Here is a 27,276-nt window from a genome sequence, read left to right as displayed (position 1 = left end):
GGCGTGACACCGAAGACCCCGGAAACACCTGTCCGCCCTGGCAGTCGGCGTATCGTCGCCCCGGTCGCAGCTGCCGCGGCAGCAGGGCCGAGGCCGGGCCAACGGGCTGCTTCTGCACAAAGGAGCTGGGAATTGACGTCATTATTCACCGGAAATTACCAGTTGCGGAATCTGCAAAAAGTGAACCGGGGAGGATCGCGTTGCCGAGTTAAATCAGAAAGTGTGGGGATGATGGGCGCGCTGAAAACAGATTTGTGCGAGGGGAAAAAAAAAAAAAAGGGTGGGTGGACGGGAGGGTGAAATCCTGATGGACCTCAGATGACAGGAGGCGCTGTCAGATACAACTCACGCCGCCGCCGTCTCCCCTGCTCTCCATTTCCTGCTCCCTGCAGCTGTTCCTCTGCTTCGCCTGAGCCAAATATCAAATGACAGCCGCGTCTGCGGCGGCTGCACAAAAGGGACGTGTCTGTGACATTTGTTTCTGCATCTGTGAGGTCGCGGACGGGGATCCGTCCTCCTCCCGTGACCGTCACTCGTTTAAACCCCGGCTGTTATCGGCGCGTTCGTTCGTTTTCCGTGCCGCTTATCCTGCGGTCTGGGCGGTGAAACCATTCGCCCTCTCGTTCACAGGTCAGATAGACATCCAGGCATTCACTCGTTCATTCGTACCGCGTATAGACGTCCATTATGTCATTCACATTTCAAAAAAAAACTTATTTAGCCTCTCATTCAGAGGTCATACAGACATTCAACCATTCACAAATCAAAAAAACACCCATTCATCCCGTCTTTCACATGTCAAATCAATACATACAAGCATTCACTCGCTGATTGATACCTCATATATTCACCCTCTCATTCACGTCAGCTATTCGCTCTCATTTACACGTCAAAAAATTACCATTCATCCTGTCATTCGCGGGTAAGATTAACCATTGAATCGCACGTCAAAAAAAAGATCATTCACCCCCTCATTCACGTCATACAGAGATAATCAACCACTTTACTTCACGAATCAAAAAGCAACCATTCCTCCTCTCATTTGCAGGTCATATCAACCATTCACTCTGCAAATAGAAATACAAGCATTCGCTCACTCGTTCATACCTCGTATCGACAGCCGTCCGTTCAGTGTCATTCACACATCGTCTCATTCGCAGATCATCCAAAGACATTCAACCATTCGCTCGATCACAAAAATCAAAAAACAGCCGTTCATCCTGTCATTCACAAGTCATATCCACCATTTACTCCCTCATTCTAAGGAAAATAGACATAGCAGCATTTTCATAACTCATATGGACATATATTCACCCTCCCAATCCTTCGCTCTCATTCACACAAATCAAAAAACAGCCGTTCATCCTGTCAGTCACAAGTCATATCAACCACATACAAGCATTCACTCGTTCATTCATAGCTCATACAGATGCCCGACAATTCATGCTGTTATTCACACTTCAAAAAACAAACCATTCATCCTGTCATTTGCAGGTCATATCAACCATTTACTCTCTCATTCCAAGGAAAATAGACATACAAGCCTTAACTCGCTCGTTCATACCTCATATAGAGACATATATTCACCCTCTCATTCACGTCATTCAACCGTTTGCGCTCATTCACACAAATAAAAAAAACCCGTTCACCCTGTCATTCACAAGTCATATCAAACATTCCCTCAGAAAATAGACATACAAGCATTCACTTGTTCATTCATAGCTCATAGCACAATTCATCCTGTTATTCACACTTCAAAAAACAACCATTCATCCTGTCATTCGCAAGTCCGAGACATTCAACCATTCACTCACTCGTCCATATCAGTCATAATTCACCCTCTCATTCACGTCATTCAACCATTCATCCTCTCATTCACAAAAAACAACCATTCATCCTCTCATTCCCCCCAAAAAACAACCATTGATCCTCTCATTCACAAAAAAACAACCATTCATCCTCTCATTCACAAAAAAACAACCATTCATCCTCTCATTCACAAAAAACAACCATTCATCCTCTCATTCCCCCCAAAAACAACCATTCATCCTCTCATTCCCCCCAAAAACAACCATTCATCCTCTTATTCACAAAAAAAAACAACCATTCATCCTCTCATTCACAAAAAAACAACCATTCATCCTCTCATTCACGTCATTCAACCATTCATCCTCTCATTCCCCCCAAAAACAACCATTCATCCTCTCATTCACAAAAAAACAACCATTCATCCTCTCATTCACAAAAAAACAACCATTCATCCTCTCATTCACAAAAAACAACCATTCATCCTCTCATTCCCCCCAAAAACAACCATTCATCCTCTTATTCACAAAAAAAACAACCATTCATCCTCTCATTCACAAAAAAGCAACCATTGATCCTCTCATTCACGAGTCATTCGCTCGCTCATTCATGCGTCCATCCATTCCCACGGCTGGTGGATCAGGGTCTCCACCGAAACCCCTGCTTGTGTTTGGACTGCAAGAGGAACCCGGAGGAGGCCCATGCGGATCTGGAGAGAACATGGAGAGTCCACACAGGAAGGCCGCCGTGCCGCTGCCGTTATTGTTATTATGGTATGTGTGGTTGTTCTGCTGGCGGAGTCAAAGGTGTCAAGGTGCCCTTGCGAAGGGTCCCTGCCTTCCAGCTGCTTCCCTGCAGGAGCTGCGCTCACTGTGAATTCACCTGGATTTCTAGCGTTTTCTCTTTGTGAGCGTGATTCATTTAAAAATAACTATCTCTGCATTGCAGGGCACGAAAAATTAAACAAAACAAAATCAAGAAAAAACAAAAATAAAGATAGATCCTGAGCAGAACTCAGAAATAAAGGTTGCACGGAGCCGCGCGTTTTCTGCGACCGCAGATTTCGCAGAAGAACATCACACACACATCATCCGGCCTCTGCTGGCAGAAAGGAACACAGGATTTCTACTATTTTCCTCCCCTGGGACTTGCATGCTATTATCCGGTGCACCATTAAGGTCAGAAAAGAAAGAATTTCACAGCAGCAGGAAGCCGGTTCAGCTGGAGGGAGCGTACTGATTGGAGGGTTCTTGTTCAGTCATCCGTACAGGTCCTTTATTAGCAAAGCCCCCGCAACCGAGCACCAGGGGACACCGGCGAAACACCGAATGCCATGAAGATGTTCATCTTGAAGTCGGAGAAGCTAAGCGTCTTCTCCGGAGCGCTTTGTTCGGTCGGTGAAACTTCATCCGTTCATTATCCACGCCGCTTTTCCGAGAGCAGGTGTCAAACTCGAGGCGCGCGGGCCAAATGTGGCCCGCCACCTCGTTTTGTGCGGTCCACAAGGACGTCTTAGAACAAGTCAAAGGTGTGCGTTGACCGTAAACTATATTTCCCACAATTCGTGCCCATCATGTCACGTTAGGTCGCAGCGAATGCCATTTTTCAACAAGTGGAATTGAGCTAAAAAGTGTCCAGGGAGAGAAAAGTTGATGCCGATGGAAGGCCAATACATGAATACATGTTTGTGCTTCAGGAGAAAAACCGGCGTCTCTTTGGTTGGTTTTGTCGGTTGTCAGATTAGATCTACAGTCATGGGCAGTTTGAGAGTGACACAACCATAGAAACATCTGGCAAACACCTAAAAACCCTGAAGGAACCAAAACTTTTGGCCTTGACTGTACGTTGGCATTTTGACACCAAATGCAGAGCAAAGTAGGCTAACGTTAGCCTTGCAGAAAAACAACAAATTGTCCAAGACTTAAAAGCCGGTATCCAGAGTTTAGAAAGTTTTGTTTTCGTGTGGATTAACCAATCAATCAGTTAATTTAGGTGGATGATGCTAGTACTACTGTTTGACCTCTTGGTCACAGAAAGTTGACTAAATTGATATTGATATTGTTTCCTTGCATTATTAATGTGTTCTTTATTGGATTTTTTGTCTTCATAAATGTTTTAGCCTGCTCTTTGCAAACTTACGCAAACCTATTTGGGCAATATGTAACCTTTTGGATTTGAACGAGTAATAAATTCAGTTATTTAACATCAAGGAGTAGTTACATTTAGTTTACATTAGGCTACATTTAGTAACATGTATACTGTTACTGCTCCATGTGGCCCTTTGAGGGCAACCATGATGCTGATGTGGCCTTCAGTGAAAAAGAGTTTGGCTGCCATATCCTCGAGTCACGGTGGGCGGGGCGGAGCCTATCTCAGCTCTCATTGGCCGAGAGGCGGGGTTAACACGCGACCACTTGCGACATCCAATCTTTCTAAAGCGCAAATAGGAAGATGGTTCAATCAGCAGCGCCGATGTTTGGATCCTCATTGAGGGTGAATTCAGATGTGGACCGATGCGTGGAGTATTTCACAAACATACGACGCCGTCCTGGGATCAATACCAAGAAAGACCAGGAGCTTCTGCACCCTCCAAACAGGAACCAGGAAAGACCCACCACCAGAAGCCGCCCCCGGTAGCGTCGGCCTGAGCCTCGGTTCATGAGATCCAACAGCTTTCACTCCTTTGTTTAGCTTTACCTTTTCACATACCAGTCCAGGTCGTCCCACAAAAGTCTTTCTTTTTTGTCCCCAACGAATCTCGTTTCTGCAGATCAACTCTTCCATTGACACAACAAGCCACCATAACCTCGACCCGCCCAAAAAACCCGGCAGTTATATTTGTAAACTCCTGATAGGTCATTAGAACTGATGACGCCTTTCAGATGAGAGGCTGAAATATCTTCAAGTGAAGAAATTCGAGACAAGAAGATCTGGACAAGAGTTCACCATCACCCGGAGGACTGAGAACCTCGGCAGACCACCTGCGAAGCCTTTCTCGGCTAGGTTTGGATGAGATGTTCAATCACAAGGACGCCTACAGAGACACGCGATCGTTCACCCATTGCAGGGTCTCCGGTGAAGGTCCTGCATGTATTTGGACTGCGAGGAACCCGGAGAACCTTGAGGAACCGCACGCCGACGCCGGGAGAACGTAGCAATCCAAGAGGAGACGTTCTCGCTTGAGGCGGGAGCGCTAACCCCCAGCGCCACCGTCCCGCCAATATAAGCGTAATAATATAACATAAATATGTTTTCTTAGGTGGCGTTATAAGTTCTGAGCCCGAAGCACCTGGAGGGTTGATTTGATGTGCGGAGTCGCCCCCGCCTTCCCCTCCGTCTCCAAGCTCGGGTTTAATGCGTCCATAAAACGCCCTCGTCTCTCCGCAAAAGCGGCGGGGAAACCGGACGGAGCCTCCATTCTGAATATTTAGCAAAAAAATCCCTTTTCTATATTCCGCGAAGCATCCGTGAGTTATGGCGCGGGGAGCGGAAAAAATCCCACTGACGGATGGTTCCGCTTTCTGTGCGAGGTATCCTTTTTGAAAGATGAGATAATGACACCGGCAGGCCAGCTGCCGTCACATCGGGCGGTAATCTATACCACCTCTGCAAGGGTGAAGGGTCGCTCAATCAACCACGGAGCACTTTGAGGGGAGATAAACATTTGACACCAGACACTGGAAGACGCTCACAATCATCCCCCACTCAGCCACCCGTGGCTAATAACTGTCAGATGATGCGTGTAATAAAAACAGAGAACATGTTGTGGTCCCACAGGTCCCATCCATCTTCCGGAGAGCTAATCAGCTGTGTTGATAATAAGCCTGAAGAAGAAGCGGGTACCTGCGGAGGATCTGGTTTAAGCCCGCGAGGAATCCGTCACGCCGTGGGCAATCGATCCCCGTCCGCGGCGTGGCCGAGGACCCGGAGGAGGAAGAAGAAGAAGAAGGAGGAAACGCCGCCGTCGTCGATCTACATGTCTCCGATAATGACCGTGTCGAAGCAGTCGGAGCCGTTCCGCGGGGAAAACGTTCACGCCAAGGCTCGGCGCCCGGCCACGATGTGACAGGATTACCGCACCCGTGCATAATCTGAAATATTGACTCAGGAATTGCAAAAAAACTGAGGTTTTGGAGTTTTTGTTTTTTTTTTCGGTGAGGGGGAAGCAGGTGGGCTCGGCCACCCGTACGCCCCGGAGGAGAGGTGGGCCCGCAAACGGCTTTAGCTCCTCCAGCTCCAGGGAGATTTATTGCCAGCGCAAGAGCAATAAAACTGTTTATGTCATTGCAGCTCTCGGAGTGTGCGGTGGGGACACCGGGTTTGGAAAAGGGGAGGAAGTAATAGGCGAAAGAACGCAAAGGGGTCCGGACAAAATAAAAAGTCCACTTCTCGGGGGAATCGTCGATCTCGGGATTAACGTCGGATATCCACGACGGATCGCGTGGGACGAACGGGGGGTAATGGGGGGTTAATAAAGATGAGCCGCGGAGGCGAACGGCCCTGGAAGACGGAGGAGCGGGAGAGGCGGAGAGCAGATGCCGACTTAGCGGCGGGGAAACTCTGGGACGGCACCGTGAAATCTAGATTTTTCCTATTTCCTCTAAGTAATAAAACAATGGCACCGCCTCGGCTCATTAAATGGGTAATTGAGGATGCGAGAGCACTCCCCCTTCGGCGAACGCCGCCTGCGTCTCACTCTCTTCGCTATTCCCTCGCCTTGTTTCCACTCGGGTCGCCTCCGGAGCGCCACCTCGTGCTGCATAAGTGCCGATTTCCTCTTTCTTGTCGTCCGGCACGAGCCGATTCGGAGAAACGAGCCGGGCCCGGAGGAAATTTAGGAAAACCCCGAGATGCACGTTTGTTGTCTGAGTGATTATTTTAAATCGGAAAGCTGATAAAGCGCTTCGTGAGGAGCGATTATTACCCACTGCCGTCGTGAATCCGCAAATCCGCGTCAGGCATCAACAAAGCGGCGATCCCGATCCGATGTTAACCAGCGAACTGACGAAAACACGGGCCGATCGGTTCGTCAATCTGTGACGGCGCTTTGAATATCGCCAGGCAACACAAAAGAACTCGAAAACCCGAATCCAGAACTGGGATACGGTAGCGTCGTCCCCTTTCCAAGGTCACGCACCGAATGTGTTGGCAGCTCCGGCCGCCGCTCTGCGGAACCACCTGGAGGACCAGAAGCGATCAATACCCGCCGCTGCTGCAGAGACGTCGTTTTGGAGACAATTAGAGGTGAAAGTACGGTGAGGTGGATTTACGTCGCCGTTCAAAAACATGAGAAAACACAGCGGGAGGCTCGGCGAAGACTCGGAGAGTCAACAGAATTATGGCGAGATTCCCGAAAGACGACGCGTAACGCGTTTCCCCCGCGCTGCCTTGTTTACCTGCTGTCAGTCTGGATTAAAAGGGAAATTGTTTTGTACCGGAGCTGAGTTTACATTACGGATTAACCATCTCCAAACCTCCGCAGTCTTCCGGAGAAATTGTTTTTCCAGGACTTTTCACGGACTAGTTGACCCCGCGCCTCCACGCCTCGCAGAAGCCTTCTTGGACGCTTCTGTGTTTGATTGAAAGGCGTGCAGTCGCCGTCTGGAACTTAATCTCTGATATTCTCGGGGATTAAGACTAATATATCACAAGACGGACGCTAATTTGATCTCTAGAGGCTTCTGTGGATGAAGGAAGTCCTGATCGAGGTCTGAGGAGCAAGTCAAATGGAGATCATGGGCGTCAGACGGGGGCGGCGCTGCATCTCCATCAGGACGCACGACCTACACTTGGAACCCTCTTTCAGGACGGTTCACTTTGGCTCTCGATTTCCATTCTTTTGATCCAAAACTGGAAAATTGGCTTTCCTGGATGTGTGGAAACATTGCCATCCAAGAGAGGATCTTTAATGAACCTCCTGCATGTGTTTTGACTGTAGGAGGAAGCCTGAAGCCCATGAAGACACTGGGAGAACATGGAGACTCCACACAGAAAACCCTTCCTGTGTGGAGGACCTTCTTAGCGTGTTCTTTGCTATCACCGATTGAAGACAAACGCTAGATGTTTCTCGCTCCCTGCATGCCTTTAGCATGAAATCAGCTAAAGTGCATGTTATTACTATTGACAGATCCAATAATTATTCTTCTTTTCCTTTGGGCTCTTCTCTTCAGGGGTCTCCACAGAAAATCCACCTTCTCCATCTAACCCTATTATCTGGATCTTCCTTTCACACCAACTAACTTCATATTCTCTCTCACGACGTCCACAAATCTTCTCTTTGGTCTTCCTCTAGACCTCCTGCCTGGCAGCTCCACCTTCAGCAACCTTCTACCTAGATCTTCACCATGGTTCGGACATGAACAGAAGAGTGTTCATGTCCGAACCATCTCAGTCGTCACTTTGTCTCGGTCATACATGTCCTGCGCCACTGGGACAAATTCCTCTTTTCCTTTGGGCTTTTCCTTTCAGGGGTCTCCACAGTGAAACAACCTTCTCCATCTAACCGCTTTATCTGGATCCTCCTCTCTCACACCAACTACCTTCATATCCTCTCTCATGACGTCCATAAATCTTCTCTTTGGTCTTCCGCTAGATCTCCAATTTCAGCATTCGTCTCCCAGTATATCTACTATCCCTCTTCTGTCCATGACCCAACCATCTCAGCCTGGCTTCTCTGACCTTCTCTCCAAAACATCTACCATGTGCCGTCCCTCTGATGGACTCGTTGGTGATCCCAAAGAGAACCTCGACAGCTTCATCTCCTGATTTCTTTGTCATTGTGAGTGTTTTGGCGCATCTCACCTTTCCTTCCCGTCAGGCTGATAGTCTTCTATCTCATTGTACCTCTGACACTTTTCTCCATTCATTCCAACCTTCATGAACCCTTTTCTTTACCTGTTTTCCACGCTCTCCTCCACCCCGCACTGACCCTAAGTACTTAAAATCCTCCAACGTCTTCATCTCCACTCCCTGCGGCCTCACCGTTCCACCCCGTAATATAGTTTTAAAAGTAAAACAACTTCCAGTGACATATTTCCTCTTTCACAACACCATTGACGAGTCAGTACGTGTTGTGAAAAGTGCGTGCGTGCAGTTCAAGGTCAGTTTGCCGCGATCCGCCTCACACTCCGTGATGTGTCGGACGCGGCGGCGCTCGCCGTTTCCGTCAGGATCTCACCGTCACGTTAAAAAATAAAAAAAAAAACGCTTCGGGTTTTTCAGACGACGCGCGCGAACCGATTTTCGCTCTTCAGATTTGCACTCAAAAAGGAGGGGATTGTCATTCATGTGCGCTTAGTTTGAACTGTTTTTCTCGTTTCCTGCCGGTGAAATGCAAGTCAGCCGCTCGGTCCCGTGGGCACGGCTGCATCGGCGACAACAGCGCGCCATGTGTGTGTGTGTGTGTGTGTGTGTGTGTGTCACTCACTGCACGGTGTCACCATGTTCAGCGCGCTTGTAGAATTTGTTCCTAATTAAGGTGGATGGAAGCTCCAGAGATGCACCGTACGACAAAAGAGGGACTCTGCTTCTGTCTTTGCTACGGAAACATGACAGCTGCCATCATCCGACGCTCATCCTTCCAACCTGCAGCGCCGATCCTGATCTGCATCCCCGAACACATTGTTTTCTAATTGTCAGCGCCGCACACACATCCCCGCTCAGACCGCCACGCCGCCGCCGCCGCCGCCGCCGCCGCTAACTACAGAGCTGACACATTTGTTTGAAATACTCGGTGGCCTCGTCTGAATACCGAGAAGAAAAAGGGGAGCGGAAAACAAATGGAGACAGGGCGGACACGGCCATCAGCGCGCCGGTGGGTTTGAATGCGCGCGCGCACATGTGTGTGTGTGTGTGTGTGTGTGTGTGGCGACAACGGATTTCTCACACCTCAAGCCAACACGGTTGCTTCCACGTGGCGACTAGCTTTTAGACACCGGTCACATCGGAGCTGGAGTGACATAGCGAATCACCTCCTCCCACTCTGCGCTCGTCTCCTGGCGGTAAACATCAAACATTAGCCGTCCTTCCCTGCCTCTGGAGCGAGGGGAGCAATTTTGGCTGATCTACGCTGATTGCCGAGGGCCATTTGGTTTCCCCGGCGCTCCTCATTCATCAGCTGGCACCTTCCAGGCTCTCGCCCCGAGAGAAGCGTTAGCCGGGCTCTTCCCCCTCCCCTTTCTCCGCCGCGACGAGCCTCCGTTTCTACGACTCCTTAAATATTCAACATTCTAATCCCTCTAAACACGTCCGCGCTCCGAGAGTCGGGCGCCGCCGATGCAGCTTAACCTCCGCGCTCCGCCTCCTGCGACGCCTCTGCCGCCGGACCCCGGGGTCGGGGAGGCGCCCGACCAAAACCGGCGCGAGGAGAGAGATTTAAAAACAAAGGTCTTCCGGAGACGGACGCGTCTCTCCGGGCTCCTGCGGCGAATCACTGGCAGCGTCGGGGTCCTTAATGGAGCCAATTCCACTCTTTTTCAAGGGGTTATTATTACATATTTATGCTTAGAACTCCGCGGAGTGATCGCTTTGGATGTGGTTGCGTTGAATAATACATCAAATGCATCTGCTCGGGCTCCGACTCTCATCAGCTATTGTGCGCGCGAGCGTTGACCGCCAAATTGGGGAGGCGGCCCGGCTGGCGCTTTCCGTGCAGATTCCTGTTTAGCAGTCAGGACGACGAAGGGCGACTTGAACGGGCCGATTGTTGCACGTGGGAGACGCGTTCAGCTGCGGGTTTAAACAAGGGCCCGTTATATTATCCGCAGCGTAATTGCCGAGATCTGACAAGATAAGACCCGAGTTACTCCGATGAATCGTCGGTTAACTTCCCATGGATGTTAAATATGACGGGAAATGTTGTGATTTTAACACACGCATGCATTTTGCAGTGCCGTGGATCTTGGAGCTCGCATTTTCACTCCCGATACTCATTCCGACACCAGGGTTTCAATCTCAGCGTCCTCGTAACGGATGGAAAAGAATAATTATTCCAGCGTTAGCTTCCGTTAGCTTCCGTTAGCGAGGAAGACCAAAGAGAAGATTTATGGATGTAGTGAGAGAGGATATGAAGGTAGTTGGTGTGAGAGAGGAAGATACAGAGAATAGGGTTAGATGGAGAAAGTTGACTCGCTGTGGCGACACCTGACGGGAAAAGCCGAAAGAAGAAGAAGAAGAAGAAGAAGAAGAACATTCCAGCGTTAGCCTTCCGAGTGTTATCCCAAATCCAATGCGAGCGCCTGGAACGCAGCTGATAATGGCGGCATACGCGAGGCCACGATACCAAATATATCCGCTTCCAAATTAGATTTAGCAAAGTGTCATTTGGAACAATTAAACATTTATTAACAGTATTTACAGTGAATCAATAATCCTTTTCCTCTCCGTGTTGTGCTTTGACAGGAAACGAGCGCTATAGAGCAGCAGATCACGGGTCCGGTACTCACTTATTCATCATCGGTACTCATTATCCCGCGCTCGGCGTGGACGGGATCCCCGAGCCAATCCCGGCCGTCGTCGGCCGAGAGGCGGCGTTCACCGCGCCGGACGCCGCTCGATCCGTGGGACGCATACAGACATGCTAACGTCATGCGGAGCATCGCTTCTCAAATAGGGGAACATGCTTATATTCGCTGTAGTTGAATAAAGTGTAATTGCAGATCAGCAGTCGGTGACGGTGGCGCTCCTGTTGTCTGAGCGTGCGCAGAGAATTATTTCTAATGTGTTTTTATTTTTATTTTTTTATTGGACCGAGCGTCCGTGCACACAGCACAGAGCAGGAGATATGAAGTGCATGGAGATAATGAGACAAACGAAGCTAAGAGGAGGAAATACGACCAGGTGTGTGTAGCGCTCGGCTTCACCGCGACTACTGGTGTGTTTGCTGTGAGCTGAGTTGCAGAACTGTGCTTCAAACTCCGCTTCTAAAAGCTGTGCACTGCAAAATGTGCTCATTGTAGCCATTTATCCTCACTTCCTCACTGTGGTTGAAAAAAAAAAAAAAAAAAAAATCTGCACAAATTGTTTTGGTCGTTTCGTTTTGTAGGTTAAAGTGTTTTATATATTGTGCTCCTGATTAATTTGAATTTGTTATTATTATTTATTGATTTTATTTAATTTTATTTTTCAGTGTGAAATGGTTCAGTTGGTCAAAAAATGTTTAAACGAGTATTTCATTTTTTTTTTATTTCAGGCCAATTGATGCACTTTAAATCTTTTGTTACAGACTAAAAACCAAGGTTAATAAAGTTATTCTTTGTTGCAAGCTGATCTATATTTCTTTCATTTTTCCTTTCTTTAATCTTAATAAGGATACAATGTTATGCAGACGTGTATATTCAACATTTTTATCGACATATTATGAGAGTAGGAGGGGAGGGGGTAAATAGACGGTAAATAGTATCCACTTATATTGCATTCAGGTTTCAAAGCGCTTTTTTCAGAACACTGGATAGCGATCAGCCAGTCACACACACACACTCGCGTGCCGAAAGCTGGCGGGCAACATGCTAACCAGGCTAACCAGGCTAACCAGGCTAACCAGGCTAACCAGGCCACCGGGTGCAACTTGGGGTTCGTTGTCTTGCCCGAGGACACTCCGGCCCGCTGACGGGAGGAGCAGGGAATCGAAACGCCAACCTACTATTTGGAGGCTACGCCCGCTTTCCCCCGGCCGAGCCACAACCGCCCCGAGATATACGACCGTTCACCCTCTCATTCACACGTTTAGGGAACGTCCTGCATGTGGGAGGACGTGCAGACCTTCTCGCTGCGAGGCAGACGCGCTAACCGACTCACGATACGTCTTACAAAGCACTCCATCATAATATAACACATGCGCTCCTTCAGAGGTGAAAGAAAATGACCTTGGAACGTCTCCGCTGTTTTGTGGTTACTATGGCGATTGGACAATGGCTCCGTCGAGCGATGTCAGCCGGATGTCTCCTACTCAGATATCTTCTCATGTAGCCGTAGGATTCTTTCATGTCCCGTAACACACCCGGCCCCTTCGGCCGGTGTGTGCGCAGGAAGTAGCATCGACAGCCGGCAGGGATTACGGCGCCATCTTCAACCTGTGACCTCACAGCTGATATATCTTCGCGCGAAGGTCTGGTCTGCGGACGGCCGCTCCGAGCTCTCCTCTGCGGTCTGAGCCGCGATAATGGATTAAAATAAAGAAGAGGCCAAGATTTGAACGGCTCGGTCCGGTTTGAAAGAATTTCACCGTCCGTAAATCCCAAAGTCTGACTGAAGCCCAGTGCCTGTATGGGCTTCTGTCGGGTTCCCTTCTCAAAGAGACACGCGGGAGGTTGGTTGGAAACCCGAAATTGTCTGGACGTCAAATTCTATGGTTTCACGTCCCTGCATGACGTGAACGATTGCTCCGACTATAAATGCCATGGCGACGAGAGGGTGAATGAATGAATCTGCAGATGTCTGGACGACTTTCCATCCAGGAAAGAGACCGGCAGGGTCAAACACCCACCGCACATCCGGCCGCAGGTCGATAAAAGCATCGCTCGGAGCCGCCTGGTGATCGAAACTCGGACGACTGTCAAAATCACGATCAAATATTCCGATTCAGGGGGTGATTGCTGAATTCTATGAACCAGTGAAAGGGCGCGCGATGACCGGCGAACTTGACCTCTCGCGGCAGGGTGTCGGAAACACCGACGTACGGATAGTAATTCATATCCGCCCCTTCCTGCTGTATTGATCGTCCGGCCAGGCCTCCGCGCGGCGCTCAGCCAATCGATCGCGGCTGCCTTATAGATCCCTCCCCGGCCCTCTTTAAGCGACCCTCTGAGACTCGGGGAAATACTGCTGCCTCCGTCGCCATCGTCTTTTCCATAAACACTAATTAGCCCTAATGAATAGTTTATCGCCGGGGCGACCGGACCGGACACATAATCCATGAACTAAATTAAACATTAAATTTTTGGTTGCCGGGCGCAAGTCTTCTGCCATTCAAAAAAAAAAAAAACTCCGCCAAAGCCTACACACACACACACACACGCGTGTGTGTGCACACACACATTTGATATCAAAGAGCAAAGTAGATGAAATAGACGCGAGCCTGCGAGGGGATTTGACGGGAAACTGGCGATTCACTTACGTCTTTATAATAAACCAAGTCAATGGCAGATTATGGTAATGTGATATCCAACCGGGGGAGCGTCGACTATATTCCTCCGTGTACAAATAACACCCCGGACGGTTATTTTTAACCCCGCAGAAGTAACGTGCACCTCTTCCGTTCACCTCCTCTGAACACGTCATTGTGCGAAACTAACAAGGCGGAGATGCAAATGGCCGCCTCGCCGAGAGAATCGTCCCCTTTCGCCAAAACCTTTGGGTTTTCGGTCGTCCCCTCCGACAGCACGCAGAAACCCACGTCCTTTCATGGCTCTATAGGTGCCCGCAACAGTGTGTGTGTGTGTGTGTGTGTGTGTGTGTGTGTGTGTGTGTGTGTGATGGGATGGATGGTGTGTAGAGGAAGTAGCCAGCTGATTGGAATCGCCCTCATCCGGAGTGCCATTCATCCTCGTGCACAAGGGCTCTTTCACTCGCCGCTTTTCACGCCCGTGGAAGGCGGAGAGACCCCGGCGCTTTCCCACCGCACACACACACACACACACACACGCATGTCTTGCAGAGGTGAAACCTAGAGCGACACGCAGATGTGAAAATAGACAGCCAGATGCACACACACACACACACACTCCTCCACAACAGGCTGCTAAATAGAAATGCAGGAATAGGCTGCTTTTTTGCCTGTGACTCATTACAGAGACCCCCCCCCATCCCATCCCCGACGCTCACACACACACACACACACACACACACATTTCCCGAGGCCCCGCTCACACACACACACACACACACACATTTCCCGAGGCCTCGCTCCGAAATACTATTTTAGAAACAAGTGACATGAATAGGGTGTTAATTTCCCTCCTCGTCCTTTCTGCACAGCGGTGCTCGGTCGGCGCCGCCGTCGGCGCTCAGTGGAGGCCAAGGGGTCAAAGTTCACGGCCGTCCCGCGGCGCTCGGCGGTTCGCGTACGGCGGTTTGAGCCGGTGAGCTTGAGCCCCACAAACCGGTCACCGGTGAGACACAAAGAATCCCGAAGATGACAGAAGCAAACATCCTGCCTGCCGCTACGTTCAGAGCCTACTGTCTGTTTACACCCCCTCCCCACACACACACACACACACACACACACTCACACACACTCACACGCACGTGCCTCCATGGGCTCCACAATCATCCTGCAACATCCCCGGAAAATTCGACCTTCACGTCCGCCTCACACTCAGAGGACCATCTCATCAGCGAGGGGCACGTTGGGTGTGTTTACGTTTCATCACACACACACACACACACACACACACACACACACCAAGGCCTCCACGGTGGGTGATATGGGATGGGACTCGACTGCTTTAATTGCATTTTGCGAGGTAATCCACCCTGGACGAAACGGTGAAAAAAAGCAACAATTTGTTGTGGTGCTTTGTTTCGGAGGCAGAACTCCGGCTTCGCTGGACCAACGTGAGCCGACCTGCACGGGTTTCCGCCGATCTCCTGTCTCAGCCACGTCACCTGGAGCCCGTGCGTCGCTCTAATCTGTTTTTTTTTTTTTTTTTGTTTGTTCTGGCGCCACGTGAGGTACAGCGGCGGCGGCGGCGGCGGCGTGCACGTTTCCACCCCAGAAAGCAGAAATAAAAACCCCAACAACACAACGTCAGCCATGGAGGCTGTCAGGAAGCGTCCTCTTTGAGCGTGCCACTTCTCCAAGGAGTCTGACTGCGAGGAGGGGGGAAAGAGGGGGGAAAAACCTGGAGGGCGACTGAATCTTGACAGAATAAAAAGGAAAAACAATTTCCTTCGCCGTCTCTTCTGTCACAGCCAGACGCCGGGGCTTCGGCACCTGCAGCCGCAAACTTTTCCAGAGAACGCCTGGATGGATGGATGGATGGATGGATCAACATGCTTAAACTTCATGCACGGCCCTCCCCGGTGTGTGTGTGTGTGTGTGTGCATGTGTTCTGCCAGTGAAAGATAATCGGATTGTGATCCGGAGGCTCATTAGCGCTGCATTCAGAGCGCCTTTCCCTCCTTTTGTTCAGGAGAGCCGTCCACCCCGGCGCCAAACCCCGCTGCGTGCACGGAGGTGGGGGGGGGTGTGCACGGATTCACACCCCGGCGCGCAATAATATAGACCTCCCGCCGTGCGCGGGGAGACGGGTACAACCCACTCCCCTTCGCAGGGTTTGCACGGTAACCCACATAACGGGTCGGACCGCGGCTCCCCCCCGGTGCACCCACCCACACACACACACACACACACACACTCCTCCCGTCCACGCACGACGCGCAAACATACTCACAGGCGTATGTCATGGAGAAGCTGTTCCCCATCTTGACCATGTCCACCTGCGGCACCAGCTTGGGGATGTCCTGGTGGTGGGAGAGGGCGAACCGGAACACCTCATATTCGTGGGATTCGGTTGGGAACAAGCCTCCTGTTGAGCGAGGAAAGGAGGAGGAGGAGGGGCGGAAATAAAAATAAAAATAAAGATAGAAGAAAGAAAAGGGATGAAGGTTGGACGCCGGTGCGCCTTCCTCACCTATATTGATGTTACTTGGAAAACTTGCGCCGGAACCCAAGCACATCCCCAGCAAACTGGTGTAGAGGACGAGGAGGCTTCGCTGCATATTTCCTTTTGCATTGGCGAACGGGTGAAGAGTCGAAATCCACGCATAGGTTTGTTTGTTTCTTTCTTTGTTTTCTTTGTTTTTTCTCCGCTCTCCCGCCGCCGTCCGCAAGTTAAATCCCCGCTCCGTGCAGCCCCGGTGCACCGACACCCGAGGAAAGACGGCAAATGGCGTGAGGAGGCTCCTTCCTCTCCGCTCTCTCTCCTCTCCGTGGGTCTGCTGATGCTCCCTCTGTTCTTCTCGCAGGGACTCCAGCCTCCACAGCGCCGCGCGGAGAGGAGAAGGAAAGGAAGGAGGGCGGAGGTGGAGGTGGAGGTGGAGGTGGGGGAAAGGAAAACAGGAAAGGGGGGAATTACGCACGGCTCGGGGGGGAAACTGTTGAATGACGCGGTGGGTTCTCGAGTTGTCCCTGTTTAGATGCGTTTACCGGAAACCGAAGGCTGATCCGACCGGATGGTTTCCATGGAAATGTTTTTTTTTTTTTTTTTTTTTTGGTGGTGGACGGGGAGGGGGGGGGATAAATTCGGGGATAAAATAAAAGAGCGACAGGTCAGGTGACCTGGATGATGGAGGTTTTCGCGTCTGAGGACGTTTGAAGATGAAAATGCGTGAATCCGAACCCTGTTTCTCACTGATCACCAAGTTAGGCTATGCAGTGTGTGTGTGTGTGTGTGTACGTTTGTGTACGTCTTTGTCAAAAAAAAAACAACTCACTAACCCAAGCTTACTGTTCTGTATATTTCCTGTGCATCTTGTATTTGCAGGTGTTATTTGCAGTCCTTATGTCCTGTATTGTAAGTCGCTTTGGATAAAAGCGTCTGCCAAATGTAATGTAATGTAAGGATTTGATTCCTGGACCGCGCTGACAAAAGTGCAGAAATTGAGAAAAAAATATTATAAAAATGAATCAAATAAAATGATGTCAAATAAATAAATAAATACTTTAAACAAAAATTATTAATCTTCCAAATCTGGGGACCGTTGGAAAATTTTGTCCAGTGTGTCAAAGTCATTTCTATCGAGAGTTTAATAGTATAACTGTTCCTCTCAAAGGGCCATATTTAACAGGACAAGTATAAATGTAGCTACATGCAACCAAATGCAATGTAAAATGAATGTAACTCTGAATTTATGACTCATTCAATTGCAAAATGATGTTATATAAGCATTTGCATAGTTGTTGAAAAAGAATGATGTTTACTAGTTGTTTTGTTGCAAAGCTAGCTGTGTTTTTAGCGAACGCATTCTGCTGCCGTCGGAGTTTGGCTTTTTATTCTTGGACAATTTGTTGTTTTTCTTTAAGGCTAACTTTAGCAAACTTAGCTCCGTGTTTGCTGTCAAAATGCAAACGCATATCGTGCTCTTTGGCGACGTCGGTTGCCAAAGCGCACAATCTACGTTTGCATTTTTTGTTTTGCATTTGCTAACTTTAGCATACTTAGCTCCGTGTTTGGTGTCAAAATGCAAACGTAGATTGTGCTCTTTGACAACAGACGTCGCCTCATAACACAAAAGACAAAGTGGATTTCTCTTTGAAACATGTATTACCTGTTTGAAACAGCCTCCCGTCTGCATCCACCTTTCTCTTCCTGGACTTTTAGGGATTATTTATATTTCTCAATTCCACTTGTTGAAAACGGCATTGATGTGTCTACACCGCAATCTAATGCCATCACTTCGTGGGTGATCTTCTTCTTCTTCTTCTCCTTCTCCTTCTCCTTCTCCTCCTCCTCCTCATTCTTCTTCTCCTTCTTCTTCTTCTCCATCTCCTTCTCATCTTCTTCTTCTTCTTCCCCATCTCCATCTCCATCTCCTTCTTCTTCTTCTTCTTCTTCTTCTTTTGGCTTTTCCCTTCAGGTGTCGCCACAGCGAGTCAACTTTCTCCATCTAACCCTATTCTCTGGATCCTCCTCTCTCACACCAACTACCTTCATATCTTCTCTCACTACGTCCATAAATCTTCTCTTTGGTCTTCCTCCAGACCTCTTGCCTGGCAGCTCCAATTCCAGCATCCGTCTACCAATATATTCTCTATCCCTCCTCTGTCCATGACCCAACCATCTCAGTCTGGCTTCTCTGACCTTCTCTCCAAAACATCTAACATGTGCCGTTCCTCTGATAGACTCATTCCTGATCCTCTCCATCCTGGTCACTCCCAAAGAGAACCTCAACATCTTCATCTCTGCAACCTCTAGTTCTGCCTGCTGTCTTTTGGTCATTGGAACAGTTTCTAGTCCAAACATCATCTCTGGTCTCACCACTGACTTGTACACCTTTCCTTTTATTCTGGATGATGTTCTTCCATATCTTCGTACCCGAGACACTTTTCTCCACCCTTTCCAACCTGCTTGACTCCGTCTCTTCACCTCTTTTCCACACTCTCCATTGCTCTGGACTGTTGACCCCGAGTACCTGAAATCCTCCAGCTTCTTGATCTCCACTCCCTCGTTATCGTCGAGAATCGTGGGAAATGTAGTTTATGGTTGTTTCAAGACGTTCTTGCGGACCACATAAAATGATGTGGCGGGCCACATTTGGCCTTCCGGCCTTGAGTTTGACACAAGTGTTCTACATGATAAGTGAATGAGCAGGTGAATGGTCTTATATCTCTCTGTGGTCAACTGAGTCAATGAACATCTCAACTCTTCTGCAGTCCCGTGCAGAAACAATCAGCCCAGGGATCATCTGCAACCGAGGAGCTGAGGACCAATCAGATGGAATACAGGGGTGGACTTGGAAGGGTTCTACACTGTGTGTAGGAGAGGGTCAGATGGAGGCAGGGGATCTGCTGTGGTCCCTGCAGGGACGGCCCAGAAGAGAAGAAGAAGAAGAGGACAACCATCATCATGAGCGCAGGGCGGTCCGGTAGGAAGAGAACGAGTCCCGCAAAAGGACCGAGAAATACACGGTGGTCGTCATCACCGATATGCCGTCTCAATAAATGCAGATCCTTATCTTATAACGGCAGATCTTCCACCAGAAGCTCCACTTTGGTCTTCTTCTACATCAGTGTGATGCTACGCTAGCAACTAAACATCTTCCTGTTTTGACTAGAAAGGACATTTTTGCTTAAAGATAAACAAATATAGAAGAAAAAAAAAAAACATGTAAAATGTGCACTTGCTTTGATGACTCACTCACACACACACACACACACACACACACACACACACACATTGAGGAAAGATCTATCATCCAAACCATGTATTGCAGGAATGCCAATTATTTCCGGGAGGGAAGCGTGCGCGCTGCCAGTTGTGGTATTCACACCAGATCCACCGCAAACCCCGGCCGGCGTCTTTTCGAATCCCGGCTCGGACGCGGTTCTGGAGCACGCCGCTCAAGTTATCCGTGGAAAAAGAAACGTGGAATTCGGCGAAATCGGATTTCCAGTCGGGCCCGAGTGTCAAAAACGCGGCGGTCTGGAATTTGCGCTTTTTATACTTGAACAATAGCGACGGCGGAAAGTAAAAGGTTATCTCATTTATGAATGATTGATGCTCCCTAAATACATGGCGGGGCGGTTAATTGGCCCCCCCGCTTTTGTTCGGCGTGATGAGCTGCGATGGGAATAATGGCCGCGGCGGGTTCTCGGCACAATGCGCCCGCCTCCCTGCACATCTTTTGGCCCTTTGTCACCCGTGCACGGGAACACATTCGATACATGCATATTTATCAGCCCTGCCTGGTGTGTTTACCTCTGCGTTTGCATGTTGCCGCGCACGCTTGTTTGCCCCACGTTTAATGAGTGCCGCGCGTTCTTTTTTTAAATCCTGATTAATGCAAACAGATCCGAGAATAGCGGCGAAATATTCTCCGCCGCCATATATGAATAACAATCACGGAGGAAATTGCTTGTTGCTTTGTGTTTAAAAATACCGTAGACGGATGTAATATGGCCGCCTTTTTATTCCGAAAGCAGCCTTCATCATCCATCACGAGTTATCCGTCCGTCGGTCCGTCCGTCGGAGTACGTTAATAGAACTCCACGTGAAGTGCGTAATGAGGCCGATCCGTCAAAATCCATCAGGTGGGTTGAAAAAAAGTTCCTCGGCGTTCGTCTCCCCGTACTTCCGCCCGCCCCGCCGCGCCCGAGGAGCTGTTCGGATGCACATTAATTCAACGCGGAGCGTTTGTTGTCATGTGCACGGCGAGGAGACGAGGTCCCCGTGCGACGGAGGCCTTTCTTTGCCCTCGCCGTGGATGCAACGTAGTGAGACGTAAGCGTCACACAGACGTGCAAAAAAAAAAAAAGGAGGGAAGAAGCAGCAAAGAAATAGAAATGTAAAAGGTTTTAACGTCGGACTTTTTTACTCCGCTGTCGGCAACGGTTGTGCTCATGAAACCGCGACGGCATAGCGGTTGCCCTCAAAGAGCCGCACGGTAAAGCTTTTAGCGCTGTCGTGTTTTTCGGATGCACGTTCCGCTGCCGTCGTACTTTGGTTTTTCGTTCTTGGACAATCGGTTGTTTTTGCGGAAAGCTAACTTTAGCGTACTTAGTTTCGTGTTTGGTGTCAAAGTGCCGACGTCGACGTCGCCAACTGCTCCCCCGGCGCCGGTGGACGGCAGCCTGCGGCTCATGGTTCATCCGTGATGGGTTCATTACGGAGAACGAAGTTCCCCACGGGGATTAATAAATAACAAATTATTGTTATTATCATTATTAGAAGACACACTGGTTTTTCTCCTCGAACATGTATTGGCCTCTTGAATCAGCCTTCCATCTGCATCAACTTTTCTCTTCCTGTTGAGAAAGGCATTGATGTGGATTCACGGGGATCTAATGGCGGGAGGCCGTCACATCGCGGGTAACGTGATCGGCGTGAATGGTGGGAAATGTAGTTCATGACCGATGCACGCGTTTGACTTATTTTAAGATGTTCTTAAAATGACGTGGCGGCCCACATTTGGCCCGCAGGCCTTGAGTTTGACACATGTGGTCTACAGCAGCGATCCCCAACCTCCGGGCCAAGGACCCGCACCCTCGGGTCGATGGTAGTCATTTCCGTTGCATTTATTATCTGAGTCTTCATTTTGAAAAATGACCGGAATCTTTCGGTTACATCTCGGTCACTTGAGCGGCAAAAATGTAAACCGCAAGTTAGCATAATGAGTAAAAAACAGATATCGGGTGGAAAGATTCTTTTCTAAGGGGAAAAGGTGGATCCACACAGATTCACGTTTATTGCTATAGTTGCAATATAAAAAGCTGTTTGTATCCCCCCGCCCCCCTCGACCCGGTCTGCGGTAAAATTGTCAAGCGTTGCCCGGTCGGTCGGCGGCGATGAAAAGGTAGGGGACCGCTACAGGAACCTAATCATTGCAACTTCACTCAAAGCACTGATTCGATATTTCTCAAGTGCAAAACCGGAAGCTATTTCAACCAGTAGAGCCGAGGTTTGGATCCTCATGAATGCTGAATTTAGATGCGGACCAATTTGTGAAGCCTATCTCAGCTAGCTTTGGGGTATCAAAGACATCCAACCATTCACCCTCTCATTCACGCGCCTGGACAACGAAGGGTCTCCGATGAACCTCCAGCATGTGGTAGGAACCCCGAGGAACCCAACGCAGATACAGAGAGAACATGGAAAGGCCCTCGACCAGAATCGGTTTAACTTTCCCCCAACCGTCCACCGTTATCTCTTCTTCAACATCTCCGCGGACCGAATCCGAGGGCCGGTCTTCTGGAGATCCACCTCGTCCCACAGACCCCAGTGTGAAGAAAAGATTATTGATGCGACGGCGAGGAAATTAAATTGTCACAGCTGCATTGCAGGGAAGAAAAATGTGCAAATCATAATAATAGAGAGAAAGTGCCAAAAAAAAAGAGATATGAATAAACCAAGGCTGTTTACAATATAGGCAATAGAATACAAAAATATAGAAGTATAAAAGGAATGGCTTGTGCGGGGAATGGTTATTTAAAAAAAAAAAAACAGATGTACAGGAGGAGATGTGGGTGGTAAAAATGAAATGATAATAAGTAAGGTGTCCTGGAGAATGTGGAAATAGAAATTTAAATATTGCACGGATGAGAGCGGCTAAATAGATCCCCATTCTTCGCGACGTTTTCATTCCGGATGCGTGGCGGCGGCGGTCGCCCTCTCGACCCGCGCCGGGATTTTTACATTAAAAGGACAGTCGTAGGACTCTATCCTCTCTCTCTGCGCGATGAAGCGCTAACTCCGTAGCGAAGAGGCTCCAGAATCGGTAATGGCTTCCGGTAGGTCCGGCCGGTTTCCCGCTTTGACTGCACACTCGATGGCGGCCCCCATTGACCGACCGACCGACCGACCGACACTGGAAATGCACCGGCTTTGGACAATTGCCCGGTATTAGCAAATCAAATCGATACAGCGCCGTCTGGTCGGGAGCCAGCTGCCGCTTGATTCGAGCTGCGCACCTTAATTGGGATGAGCTATTGACATGGATTCATTATTCACGCATGTAGTTTAGCGGGCCGGCCCTAGAGGAGGAAAAAAAAAAATAAAAAAAAATAAAAAAGCATGTCTGTAATAAATCAGCGTTTTAAAGCGCTGGTGATTTGACATTAAATCATTTATTCATTTATCCAGTCATCATCTAGACTGCTTGTCCTATAGATGATATTATACGCATTTCACTCACTCATTCAAACACCTCGTGTAGAGAAACACAATTATTCACTCTGTCATTCGTGTGTCATGTAGACGCACAACCTTTCACCCACGTCTTGCGGAGACACACAACTATCCGGTCGCTCGTTCGCGGCTCAAACAAAAACGCAGGACTTTACACACTGACTGGCGTGATTTATAGACACACAACAATTCACTCGCTCGTTCATATTTATCTACACAAACAAACATTCGGCCTCTCACTCGGTCAATAGCATCTGGTCATGAACCTCCCGCCCTAAATTCGATTTTACATATTTTACTTTATTTTATTCTAATTTCATTATTTACTTATTATTCTAATTTTACAGGAGCCGCTGCCTTCCAGACATGCCGCTACTTAAGACTTTTTTTTTTTTTTTTTTTTTTTTTTTTTTTTTTCCGCCTCCCGAAATGAAATTATGCAAAGCCGGTGCAAATGGTCACACTCTGCATTTGTATCTTTTCAGCTTTTTTAAAACCCCAAAGAGGCTGTTTGCATGCAGAGGCCAGCGCCACTCAGATAATGGCAGTTATCAAACAGCCATGCACCACAAAGAGCCAAACATTAAGTGGTGCGGGGAATAAACATGTTCTTTTCCTCCACATCCCTTTTTTTTTTTATTGCTATTCAGGTGGTCTCTCTCTCTCTCTCCGGCTTTCCGTCTCGCTCATATGCTACCTGCATAATTGCCTTTCCCCTCCACTAGCCGCGGGGGGAAGTGGAGCTCTCGCAACGTTACCGTGGTAATACTGATTGATGGAGTCGATCCTTGCGCGGTTCCAGAACATCGAGCGTCGCCGCGCGCAGACATGACAAATTTCAGGGAACAAATTATAATGGCCTGCATCGGGATTAATCCCCTATGGGAGCGGGGAAACATTGTGGGTACCTTTGAACTCGCCGAGGACGTGGAGGCTCTCGGCGTGGACCGGACTCGCGGGGGGTTTGGCGTCCGTTGTCTCGTCGCAAGCGTCCGAGTGAGGGATGACGGGGCGGGAAGTCGGCGGCGCTGTCCGACAGGGAAGTAAATGACAAATGAACTGAATTTCAAATGTAGATTTATATATATATATGTTTGGAGCATGATTAGAAATTAGTCAGGGTTGTCCGCGGATCCTCAGAAATCCAATTCATCTCCTGATTAATGGAGACGTAACGGGCTCGGAGGAAATGTCGGTGGGGGTTTTAGAGGGCGGCGCCGTTACGGTTTCCGGCCCGTCGCGCTCTAAGGCCGTCATCCAGCGTGAACACGCCGCGCTGATTAAGAGTCCGTCCTCATTAGCCGTGTTGGATTTTTCTTTGTCGGGACTCTGCTTGGTGTCGGTCCGTTCATGGATTCTGGGACGGCTCCCGGTTCCCTTTCATGCCGGAAGTTCACCATCTTGGTCTTTTCCTTGAGGCCGATCATCTGCTTCCGTCCAACCTCACGACAACTAACTCCATCTCCTCTTTCGCCGCATCCAAAAGGGACGGCTGGTGTCTCCTGGAGACGTTCCCCCGAAACTTGACGGTGAAAATCCACAGAAAGGCGTGAAGCTGATGTTGACCGGGTGCAGCTGTTAGCGCAGCCGTTCTCCGTGGAGCCTCCATGTTCTCCGTGAGGTTCCTCCTGGTTCTCCGAACACATGCAGGAGGTTCACTGAAAACATGCACCGTAATTTCCAGACTATAAGCCGATACTTTGAACACTACGGTTTAAACAATGATGCGGCTAATTGGTGGATTTTTGGGGAAGCTAACGAGCTTCACGCCGCCAAAACATTGAAATGAAAGCGAAAGTCTGAGGCCGTTCAATTCCAACACCAAAAAAGACGACTTTAATGGTTCTAGCGTGCAGGAGGACGAACATAGCGATCAACTAGGTGGTGCGGCTTATATTCAGGTGCGCCCAATAGTCCAGAAATAAGGGTAAATGACAGCCGGGGTGGTTGTTTGTGTCCATGTGTGGCCCAATGTTAGCATGAACAGACTCCGGCGACCCTGCGACCCTGGGTGCCGGATAAGGAAGCACAGAAACGGATAAGAAGCCGACATTTTCAGCAAACTGTAATTCCCTTTGTTCGCATCTGACCTCTGCAAGCGCTGAGACAAACCGGGTCAATCCGGCCGGAAAGTCAAATATCGTGTCCAACATGAATTTAATTGTAAAACGTGAGAAATGGAAGAACCCCGCTTCTTTTCCCCCCCATATATTTGGCCTCATCGGATTAGTCACGTCACTCAAACGGATCATTATCTTTCTGAACGCGAGCTCGGCGTTGCTCCTCCTATCCATCCCATCTCATTAGACACATTTTCAATGTTCAACGGCGAAATAAAAACCTGTGGCGGTAAACATCCAATCAAGACTCCTTGTTCCAGTTGCTTTAACTAATTACTTTTTCAAACGAGATGATTAACTATCATTTATGGAGCTTCCGGAAGCCTACTTGTCATAAACTGTCAGGCCGAGGCCGAGCCCCGATTGGATCGTCACCGTCGTCGTCTGACAGCCGGCGCCGTCTCATGTAAAGTGATTCACTCAGACTCATAATCCCATCAAGGATTATTAACATTTTAAATGTGATTTTTTTTTTTTTCTGAAATGCTCCACTGAAGAGAAGAACATACCACCCGCCACTGTGAGGAACATCTAATAAAAGAGATCTCGTTTAAAAGGGACCACAGAAAATGATCACAGACTCCTGAAATGATAATAATAATGCTAATAATAATTATAGCAACAACAACAACAATAATAATAATAGTAATAATAACAATGCTAATAATGCTGATAATAATCATAGCAACAACAACAACAATAATAATAATAATGATAATAATGATAATAATAATAACGATGATGATAAATAATAATAACAATAATAATAATAATAATAATAAAAACAATAATAATAATAAATACCACATACTTCTACTAATAACAATAAAATGATGAAAATGAAAAAATAAAAATCCTTGAATGATAGTAAGATAATCATTGTGGATATCCGTGGAACAAGGACTCATAGTGATATATATTACATTATTATTCATAATATTATTACTACTGCTACTACTACTACTGATAATAATAAAAATAATAATTTTATTATAATCAAAATAATAATAATGATAATACTATCAATAATAATAAAATGAATGATAATTAATATAATAGTAATAATTCTAATAATAATAATGATGGGCACCACAGTGATGCATTGGTAAAGGCTGAACACGTGACATACAGAGGGTTGATTGGAGACCCTGAGAAAGTGACAACAACCTCCTCACAACCCTGACTGCGAATGAATGAATGAATGAATGAATGAATGAATAATCAATGGAGCTGTATTGGTAACAGTAAATGAAATGATGATCCTGATGATGATTTATCGAGGCCTTAATTGTGTTTGTGAGTTTCGCTCCTTGCAGATGTTCACCCTCTCCTCACACACACCACCTTGGACCACTGGAAACCCCATACATTCATCTAGAACCACGTTCTTTGCATCCCAGGCACTGAGTAAAGTCCAACTCCTACATTTTGTGTTGTTAAGATCATAAAACACAATGTGAAACAAGCGTATGATGAGCTACCACCACCTGACGTCTCCATCCCTGAAGAGCTTCGAGGTGCAGCCGGGAGGAGCCGGGACCGGAACCGCCGACCTTCCGATTGACGCCCGCTCGATCGGACGTGACCTCGGGTTGATTTTTCGCCGTCCGAAAGTTGATACGCCGACGAGAGGCGGCCAATTATACGCAGCCAATCATTAGAGCCTCGGCCTACAAGGGAGGAACAAGAACATCTACTTGAATCGCAGCTGGAAAACAAATGGGACGAACGTCTGATTACTTCAAATGAAACCTGTAGGGCTGGTTTGAAAAATCACACACACACACACACACACACACACACACACACACACACACACACACCAAAACCCTGTTAAATATCGGACCATGCGTTGCATGAATGTTAGATTTGACAGCCCCTTGAAAGCAGCCATGCAGTATCATATATACGCCTTGGGAAATCAGCACTGGTCCAATCAATTTTGATGTGTGTGTGTGTGTGTGTGTGTGTGTGTCATAACAAACCATTACTTCTACATAGGGTGCATT

At 48.3% G+C, this 27,276-nt stretch overlaps 1 protein-coding gene across 7 annotated transcripts in view; it reads right to left on the bottom strand.

The window, feature by feature from the left end:
* Positions 1-16,774, bottom strand: part of gria1a (glutamate receptor, ionotropic, AMPA 1a) — a 75,124-nt gene extending 58,350 nt beyond the window's left edge. For all 7 annotated transcript variants that reach the window (XR_015104175.1, XR_015104176.1, XM_086139245.1 and 4 more), the window contains exons 1-2: positions 16,437-16,774; positions 16,197-16,331 (exon numbers count right to left, since the gene is read on the bottom strand). Coding sequence is in view for 5 of the 7 variants with exons in the window: in XM_086139245.1 (XP_085995371.1) it covers positions 16,197-16,331; positions 16,437-16,524 (223 nt within the window). In the remaining 2 variants the exon portion in view is untranslated. The remainder of the gene's footprint in view (positions 1-16,196; positions 16,332-16,436) is intronic.
* Between the last annotated feature and the right edge of the window lie 10,502 nt (positions 16,775-27,276).

The sequence above is a fragment of the Fistularia commersonii genome, chromosome 31, assembly GCF_037954325.1.
Source record: "Fistularia commersonii isolate RoL2024-O1a breed Wild chromosome 31, RoL_Fcom_v1.0, whole genome shotgun sequence".
In the NCBI taxonomy this organism is placed as follows: Eukaryota; Metazoa; Chordata; class Actinopteri; order Syngnathiformes; family Fistulariidae; genus Fistularia; species Fistularia commersonii.
This window is presented reverse-complemented; position numbering and strand designations above follow the sequence as displayed.